The sequence below is a fragment of the Corylus avellana genome, chromosome ca3, assembly GCF_901000735.1.
Source record: "Corylus avellana chromosome ca3, CavTom2PMs-1.0".
Lineage (NCBI taxonomy): Eukaryota > Viridiplantae > Streptophyta > Magnoliopsida > Fagales > Betulaceae > Corylus > Corylus avellana.
The window spans coordinates 36,911,771-36,921,545 of record NC_081543.1 but is presented as its reverse complement, the minus strand read 5'-3'; the positions used below and the strand labels follow the sequence as shown (position 1 = coordinate 36,921,545).

The following is a 9,775-nucleotide window of genomic DNA, read 5'->3' as shown; positions in this document are numbered from 1 at the left end:
GTGGCCGCGCCGGCCACCCCGTGTGGCCTAGGGGTGGCCACGCCGGCCACCCAGATGGGGCTGGTGGTTCCTCATTTTTGTCCTCTTTTTTTTTTGTTTTGGTGTTTTGTTCTCATTTTAAGTTTTTGCATTTTTCTTAAAATGTTGATGTGTCATGTTGTGATTGGTGGGCAGAAAACCCATGTTTTCTGCCACAACCGTATGGCAGCAGCTCTCAATTCTATAAGGTCTTTTTGTGTCCTATTAAAAATGATGTAGTTATTAAAATCTTTCTTTAATCAAAATTTAATAATAATTAATCACAAGTTCAGTGGTGATTTTCATAGACACATCATTCTTAATAGGACACAAGTAAGCTATCTAGAATTACTCAAAAGTTTTAGGTGGTAAGAAGCTACGGATCTGGATCCCTTGGAATTCTTAGGAGAATTATAGTTTTTGAAATTTCAAATTCATGCCATTCATTTTTATCAAAGAGCCATTATCTTGTCTTTAAGGGATAGATCAATCGGCTGTGAACCACGCTTTATGAAGCGGAGGTCACTAGTTCGAATCCCACTCCCTCTTCTCTTGTGTGGACATGTCAAAAAAAAAAAAAAAACATTATCTTACCACGTGTCCTACTACTAATAAAATAATATTTAAATTTTTAATGATATTAATAATCATCATTATTTTATTAACAGTATGACACGTGGTAGGATAATAGCTCTTGGATGAAAATAAATGGCGTCAATCTGAAATTTCATAAACTGGAATTCCCTTAGGAATTCCAGGAGATTTGGATCTAGAGGGTACAGGCCCCATCACTAGGTGGAGCGCCTCTTGCTGCTTAAGACTTTTATGGGCAAAAAATGATCTTTTTATTACATTATACCATCTTTCATAAAATAGTTTTGAGTGTTTTAGTTTGTTTGTTAATATTTTTATTTTGAACAAAAAATAATAAAAAATTAAAATTAAAAAAATAAAAAAATAAAAAAAAAAGAAACAAGTATCATCAGACAAAGCCATTTTCGAATACTTCAAAGAGAGTAATGTGCACCACCAAGCAAGTCTTAGGCTTCGTTTGGTTCGTGGATTGTCTAGTTTATTGAAAAATGATTAGCTACTACTGGAAATAGAAAAGTGTGGAATAGATTAGTTATTCATATTCCTTTGTTTGGTTGTAACTCTGGAATAGACTAGCTAATTCTAGTCCTTTATTTGGTACAATGCAATATGTTAGTGAATGGAATCGTATTGTGATCTTATTTTCTAAAATACCCTTATAATACAAATACAATTTATATTATTAATGATTTTTTTAAAAAAAAAAACATAAATAACTCCAAAAACAAACTCAATCTTGACTTCTAATGTCAATCAAACTCAATCAAGAAAAATAAATGGTACAATTTTTTATTTTTTTTTAAAAAAAGGGAGAAACGGAGAAACTGAGTCAAAGAGAAACGTTACAGAGAATCAAAAGAAAAAAAAAAACAGAAAAAAACAGTACAGAAAAAGAGAGATGGAGAAACAGAATCAGGAAAAATAAACGGTGCAGAAATAAAAAATTTTTTTTTAAAAAAACAACACAAAGAGACGGAGAAATAGAATCGAAGAAACGTTGCAGAGAATAAAAAAAAACTCAGAGAAAACGAAAAAAAAGAAGAAGAGAGAGACGGAGAAACAAAATCAAGAAAAATAAACGGTACATAAATTTTTTTTTAAAAAAAAGAGAGACAGAGAAACAGAATCAAAGAAACGTTGCAAAGAATCAAAGAAAAAAAAAATTGTGAGAGAAGAAAAAAAAATAATCCAACAAGCAGAAAGAAAACGAAATAACCAAGAGAGATCAAAGAGGAGAGGGGGAGAGAGATGGAGATCGTGAGTGTAAGAAGGGTAGGTTTTTTTTTTGGCAATTTTACACGTTAAGTCTAATCCCACAGTAATAGATTAGATAAGCCACTCATTTTTTAGTGGTTTAGCTAATCCTGTGTGTAAGAGATTAGTAGTCCAATGGGAATAGACTATTCCCAGGAATAGAGTGTTACCAAACAAATGACTAACTATACCTACTGTTAGCTAGTCAAATCTAAAGGTCTAATCCGCGAACCAAACGGAGCCTTAGTTGTCATAGTTGACATAGTGAGACCTCTATTCTGGTGGGTCGTGTTCATTCTTTAAGGGAAACCATAAATTACTATAAATGGGAGGGAAGCACAGAATGAAGACCCTTTTGGCCTCAACTGATTTTTGACAATGACAGAGGCGGTTAAACAAAGACACGATGCCTGTCTGTTTTTTCTGAATATAGCAAATTTGACTTAGTCATTTGCCCGTTGGGACTCGATGGATTTGGAGGAAGATGAACCAAAACAAACAATGTGGAAAAAATGTTCTTTTTCTTTTTGAGAGACCAGAACAAATATCTGGTTTTTCCATGGCCTGCCTAGACAATTGATGGATTGAATATTTCTCCATTTCAAACCATTTCTTCTGGTGATCGAAGTTTATCGAGCGTATATCGGCATGACGAATAAAGTTTTCCGGAGATACAATGCGAGATTTTGATGATCTTTTGAATGTGGGTGTGGTGGGATTGAAGTTGTAGAGGGAGAGGAAGATGAGCTGCTTCGGATGTTGCATGTCAAAAGAGAAAATCAACCGAAGGTCTTTGAAAAAAAGTATCAAGGAATACCAGGACACAAAAAAGTTAGCCTCATTTGCTAAGCTCTCCTTCAAATCAGGTAAATTTGTTTAGCCTCAATGTTAATCTTCCTCAATTGATTAAGGATGCAATCATTGTCTTTGTTTTCCCGTTCTTCCAAATATTATTTGCCTCTCAATCATGTTGTGAGACATAATTAAGGCTATCATTTTGTATTGTAAATTAGTAGCAAGTGATATGAACAACATTCATGTTCAAAGATCTGTATTTCGCTGTCCCTGTCCTAGATTCGACCGTTTTCTCAATCCATCTCTCATTAATTTCACGTGTTAGTTGTCATTACAATTATTAAATCATCACTTATTCCAAAAGTTTAAGAAATTATGAATTTAATCAATTAATTGATAACCATCTGCTTCCTTTAAATCTCCACAAGTTTACTCATTTGAATCAGGATAAGTACTAAACCTTAAAGATGCAGAATATATGTTAAACATTATCACCTAATATTTTCCAATCTAAATCTACATTTAATTTTGAAAATTTGAGGGTCTTTTATCTTTCAAATTTTGTTCTGTTGATTTCTTCTTTATGAGTTTTTAAGGCATGGTTACTAAGAACATTGCCTTCTACTGTATTCCATTAGTTTAATAATGTTGATCACCTTGTTCCTTTTTCATATCATGGTCTCCTAGGTTGTCATGAAGGTGTAGTAGCTTTTTTCCTTTTCTTTTGTCAGGTTCAGCATGTTGTATATATCTTGCAGATAGCAGCAGGCGACACTACATATCAGAAGAGATTAAAAAGATTGGAAAGGGAAATATCACGGCTAAGATTTTTACTTTCAGGGAGCTGTGCGTTGCAACTCAAAACTTCCGTTCTGAAAATCTACTAGGTGAAGGAGGCTTTGGGAGGGTGTACAAAGGGCACATTGCAAGCACAAATCAAGTACAATTATGGCCTAAATTTAGTTCATTCATGTACAAAGAAAAAGATGGGGGAAGTTTATTAACTTTTGTGTTTTCCATCTCACCCAGGTTGTTGCAGTGAAGCAACTTGACAGGAATGGATTCCAAGGAAACAGAGAATTTCTTGTAGAGGTTTTGATGTTGAGTCTTCTTCACCACCCTAATCTTGTCAATCTGGTTGGATATTGTGCTGATGGGGATCAGAGGATTTTAGTTTATGAGTACATGGCCCATGGTTCCTTGGAGGATCACCTTCTTGGTACTCCCCTTAAATGGTTTATTTTGCATCATTTATAGGCAGCATTGCATCAGGTTAATTAAGGGCTCGTAAAAAGAATCTGGGTGAATTATATATCCAAAAACTTAAGCTGATATGATGATCACTTTAGATGTCTTTAAGTCAACCAAACTAAATCCAAGAGAGAAAATTTATTTTTATTTCAACATTTTCAATTTGGCATCCGTGTTGTGCATGCACTTGTGAGGTTTGTGTCTTACATTGAAAAAATGTAAAGAATAAGAGTGGGTAATATACCTAAGTGGACCCAAGCCCATTAACTTAGGCTTTTGGGTTAAAAGTGGTGTTCTAATATGTATATTAACTTACTTTTGTTTGACTCCCCTTGGTGTTTCTCTTCCCAACAATTGGTATCAGAGCTCATGGTTAGCACGCTGCTGCTGATATGAGTGTCTTGGTTTGACGCGTTTGGTTTGACTCCAGTAAAAAAGAGTGGTTTCTCTTGGAGTACGCGTGACACTCTTGTGTGTGGAGGAGTTGGGTCAATGTGGAAAAGACTCACAAGTAAGAGGAGATTTGTAGTGCATGCATTTGTGAGGTTTGTATCTCACATTGAGAAAGTGTAAAGAATAAGAGTGAGACACAAGTAAGGGGAGATTTGTAGTGTATGCATTTGTTAGGTTTGTGTCCCACAATGAAAAAGTGTAAAGAATAAGAGTGGGACACAAACCTTATTCTTTATGCTTTCTCGATGTGGGACATAAACCTCACTAATATACTTAAGTGGATCCGAGCTTATTAGCTTAGGATTTTGGGCTAGAAATGGTGTCCTGCATGCTGTCAAAACTTTATTGAGTGCCTTTGTTTTTTCTTGCAAGTGAGACAAACCATGTGTACATTAGCTAGACCAGAGGTTTCTATTGAGTTTTCCCTGTCATCATTGTTGCTTAACAACTGTCTGTTAGTTAACGGGCATTAAACTGTTAAATTGACATTGTATATAGTCCACTGCATACCAGTTTAAGACACATAAATTTTCTCTTCTTCTATCTCAATCAAAATCCTTCTAAAGCTTTAAAATTCATCTCTTTTTTCTTGCTAGAATAAAAACTTTGAGGATGTTCTGGTTTGGTTTCGTTTTATGCAAAGCACAACCAAACTTCAGAAGATTTACGAGCTCTATTGTATCTTGGAGAAATGTTTGTTGTAACTCCGGTGCATGCCAATTGATCAGAATGAACGCACCTTAGGAGCATTTACTTTTCTTTTCTTTTTCTGCACTAACACTATTTTCTGACACAAAGAAATCTTCTTTTTCAGAGTTACCTCCAAACAGAAAGCCCTTGGATTGGGGTACCAGAATGAAAATTGCTGAAGGTGCAGCAAGAGGGCTTGAATATTTGCATGAGACAGCCGATCCACCAGTGATATATCGTGATTTCAAAGCATCAAACATACTGTTAGACGACAACTTCAATCCAAAGCTCTCTGATTTCGGCCTTGCAAAGCTTGGTCCAACTGGGGATAAATCCCATGTCTCCACCAGGGTGATGGGAACCTATGGCTACTGTGCACCTGAGTATGCACTCACTGGCCAGTTGACAACAAAGTCCGATGTGTACAGCTTTGGAGTAGTCTTTTTGGAGTTAATCACAGGGAGGAGAGTCATTGACAACACAAGACCAACAGAAGAGCAGAATCTAGTTTCTTGGGTATGTCAAGTTTAGCTTCTACTTTCCAAGAAATCAGTTTTCTCCCACAAATTTCCTTTCATTCTTTTGACATAAAAGATATATAACATTTTTTACTACAAATATTCTTCCTGAATGCTAAAACCCAAGATTGTTATTTTTTACTACAAATATTCTTCCTGAATACTAACACCCAAGAGAACAGCTTTTTTTTCTTCTTCTTGATAACCGGGTATCCAGAGCTTCGCCCCGACTATATCCTTATGACACTACAATTCGGGTAAAGCTCAAGCTTTTGCCAATAGGCGTAGTCCCAAAAAACTGTTTGGGGTAATTACATTTTCCCTCCAACAACTACAACGCATTATCAATTTGCCTCCATGAACTGATAATCCTATTGTCCGACCCTATCAAACTACAATTTTATGCCCAAAACCCCATTCCGTCAATCAAAGGCATTAACTTAGATGGTCAACCCGTCACTTTGCCTCCATAAACTACAACGCATTGTTACTTTGCCCCTTTGAACTACAACGCATCGTCACTTTGACCGTGTGAGTTAACGTCTTTGATTAACAAAATGAGAGTTTTTGGCACAAAATAGTAGTTTTATGGGGCCGAGCAGTAGGATTATCAGTTCATTGAAGCAAATTGACAATTCGTTGTATTTGATAGGGGGAAAAGGTAATTACCCCAAACTGTTTACACTCGAAGCGAGTTTCCACTCGAGCCAACCCGTTTGAGTGTGGTGGAACCAAAACTTGAAGGCTTAAAGTTGATGAAGATCTTCTTTTGCAGGCACAGCCACTATTTAGAGACAGAAGGAAGTTTACCTTAATGGCCGACCCGTTTCTTGAAGAGCAGTATCCTGTAAAGGGTCTATACCAAGCTCTGGCAGTTGCAGCCATGTGTCTCCAAGAGGAAGCTGATACAAGGCCTTTGATTAGTGATGTTGTAACAGCTCTTGAATTTTTGTCTGTAAACAACAAGAACTCAGAGCCTGCTCATCAGCTAGACAATGCCAGTGCCAGTCCCAGTGCAGCTTCTCCAGATACCTATAGTGATAGCAGTGGAGAGATCAAGTCGATCTGATAGCTAGACATGATGGCATTGAGGGGTAGAGAAAGAAAGAAAGAAAAAATAGTGCCAATGGAATTATGGAACCTTAATTTTTGAACTGTAATTTTTGAAAGGACAAAGTTTTTTTCTAATCTAGTTGGATAAATTTTCTCCGATTCACTATGTTAAACTGACATATATAAAACACATGATGTTTTTTACATGTCAATTTAATAGATCGTGCATGAAGGAATAAACTTTTTTCGACCAGTTGAGAGGAAAACAAAAGTTTTTTGTAATTTTTTTTTCACATATTGTGGCTAATTGACTGCATTGTAAAAACTTATAAAACTAACCCCATTACCTTTTACTCTAATATCACCCTTTTTTTTTTTTGCCCTTCTTGGTAGTTTTAAGAATTGATAGTCTTTGCAATATAATAGATATAAAAAAAATGTATTCAAGTGATAATAATTTATATAATACATTTTCATGTTGTTCTAGTGCAGTGTATTTACAACAAGAAGTCTCCATTTCAATGATTAAGACAAAGCATTGAATCATTTGGTAGTTAGAGCATTATAGTGATTGTATTTGAAAAATATAATTTTTAAGTCAAAAAGTGTTTTTTTGGCAAAAGCTTAATTTTTAAACTTTTGCCAAAAGTGCGTTTTGACCATTTTTTAGCTTTTTAGACTATTGAAAGCGCTTTCAATATTTTTTACTAAACGAGTATTTTTTTATTTGAACCAACATTTTTTAGTATTAAACGTATTTTTAGGCTCCTCAAACGCACACACAAACATGCCCTTAATGTGTTATAGCCTTATTAGATAAAATGTATAATTTCATTGCCCGACTATAAAATCAATTTTAAAAGACATAAAAAATTGTGATTTATATATTATATGAGTTTGTTTCAATACACTTAAATCGCATACAACATAACTTGGGAACTTTAATTTATCCTGTGAATTATATATATATAATTTTCCAAATAAAGCAATTTTATTTAAATAATATCAACTCCTATATTTACTTTTAGAATACTAACTCTAACAAGTTGCACCATAAAAATTTAAAAACTAATTACTCCAATACCATTTAATCAAATGTCAATTTTTTTTTTTTAGCCTTTTTCTTTTGCTAAGGACTTTTTAGTTGTGTTGTTTTAATAATGGTATCACCTATTGATTGTAAAATGGACACCATAAATTCAAATTATATTATTTTTAACAGCCATAAAGCCAAAAAAACTTTATAATAATAAACTCATAGATTTCAGTCAAGTTTACTCATAGAAACTTGAATTAAATCCCACAACCACCACCATCCTCGCAAATTTTTGATACCGACTCAAATTTCCTTCAAACCAATTTATAAAACTTCCTATAATTTGCTTCAAATATCAAAAAGCGATTATTATTTACACAAAAAAGTAAATAAAATATCAGGATTTGGCTTACCTGTTGTAAATAAAAATTGCAGTATATGCGATGTAATTTTTCAACGGTTCAAATTTAAATTTAAATTTTTTATGTAAAAATTTTAAAAAACTAAACTTTATTTAAGACTTCAATTTTTATTTTCTCCTTGTAAAGTGAAAAAGAACAATAAAAAGAAAAGAAAAAAAATAAGGTTTTATCCGAGTAGACAAAAGATATGAACCACTAGTTGCACGTGCAAACTATCTTCGCAGGTTAGCACACGTGTAACGTGTTGCAGGGTTTCTATCATCTATAGCTTGCTTTGCCGCTTCCTGTGACATTGTTTCCCGCCAACAGACAGTTGGGTTTCGCTTCAGTCACTCTGCTGTTAGAACAGCACCATTGTGGCCCAATAGTTAGACGACATGTATGCACTATGCAGTAGCAGTAAAGCCCTAATCTAAAAGTTTTTAAACAAGCATTAAAAACTACTTTCAAAAAATTATTCTAGAAAAATGTGATAATGGTTTTGAAAAGTATTTTTTATTTTGATTTAAAAAGGTGGGTATTAACATTATAAAGGTGAGAATATATATATATTTTGTGGGTCTCCATTTAAAAAGTATTTTTAATTTTAATAATATTTTTTTAAAATCTATTGATTTTGAAAAGAGAAAAGTATTTTTAAGACGAAATTTTGAATTAAGATTATCTCCATTTCATTTGAACTTAAAAATATCCTATTAGTTGTAATGGAAGAGTATTTTTATCTTTTCACTTTTTGAGGGGACAAAAATACTCATAATCTATAACTAACTAGATATTATCTAGTTTATTTAAACCAGAGAGGATTCCGTTCCCAAAATTTTATGAATGAATAATATATTATTAGTAGTTTTTTTTATTTTTTTTTATGAATACCTAATTATAAAATAATTAATAGTGGAAGCTTGGTGGAGCCACCAACTTTTGACCGGCATGAAATAAATAAAAAGGAGTGAAAGATAAATAGCATGCCACCAAAATTTTATTTTATTTTTATTAAAATATTAAAACAAAAAATTTGCTGTCTGGTGTGTTTAGCACGCTGCGTGCTTTGAATAACAGCCAATAAAAAGTAATAGAAAAGCTTTAAAAGATGGTATTCTTGATTTAAAATGGGTTTGGCTAGTAATCTTTGTGACTTCGGAAATTAGTACAAGTTCTAAAAGAAAGTGGCCTCCAATGATCAATTAGCAACAAATTTATAGAAAATGATTGGTAAACAACAGCTAACAAGAACGCCAATTAATCTTATTTGACAGTGGAGCAATTACAAGCTTGATGTAAATCATATTGCATTCGAATTCACGAAGAAAACAAAAGGAGACACTTTCATTCTAACAAACTTGTAAGACAAACTTTAGAAAGAGTTTTTGGGGGGCTCGGTTGAAGGTTAGTCGATTCCCTTAGATCAAAGGGACTTCCCTAGAAACTCGGTCGAATGATCGGTTGATTCTTGTTCAACCGAGGTTAATAGCAAAGTCTTGTTCAACTCATTCAAACATGATTTGTTTATTTTGCTCTTCTAACAATAGTTAGAATTAATAATTTTACAAACATTTTAAAATTTAATGTTTTAGTTGTGCATGCTAGGATTCTAACAAATTAGGATAATATCTAGTTAATTATAGAAGATGGATATTTTTGACTCCTCAAAATATGAAAAAAATAAAAATACTCTTACATTATAACTAACT

The 9,775-nt window shown here is 33.5% G+C and overlaps 1 protein-coding gene across 1 annotated transcript; it reads left to right on the top strand.

The window, feature by feature from the left end:
• Positions 1-2,608: 2,608 nt before the first annotated feature.
• On the top strand, positions 2,609-6,642 carry LOC132174552 (probable serine/threonine-protein kinase PBL23). The gene is made up of 5 exons (XM_059586189.1): positions 2,609-2,732; positions 3,420-3,601; positions 3,691-3,880; positions 5,180-5,571; positions 6,349-6,642. The coding sequence occupies exons 1-5, from the start codon at positions 2,609-2,611 to the stop codon at positions 6,640-6,642; spliced, it is 1,182 nt and encodes a 393-aa protein (XP_059442172.1).
• Positions 6,643-9,775: the final 3,133 nt, after the last annotated feature.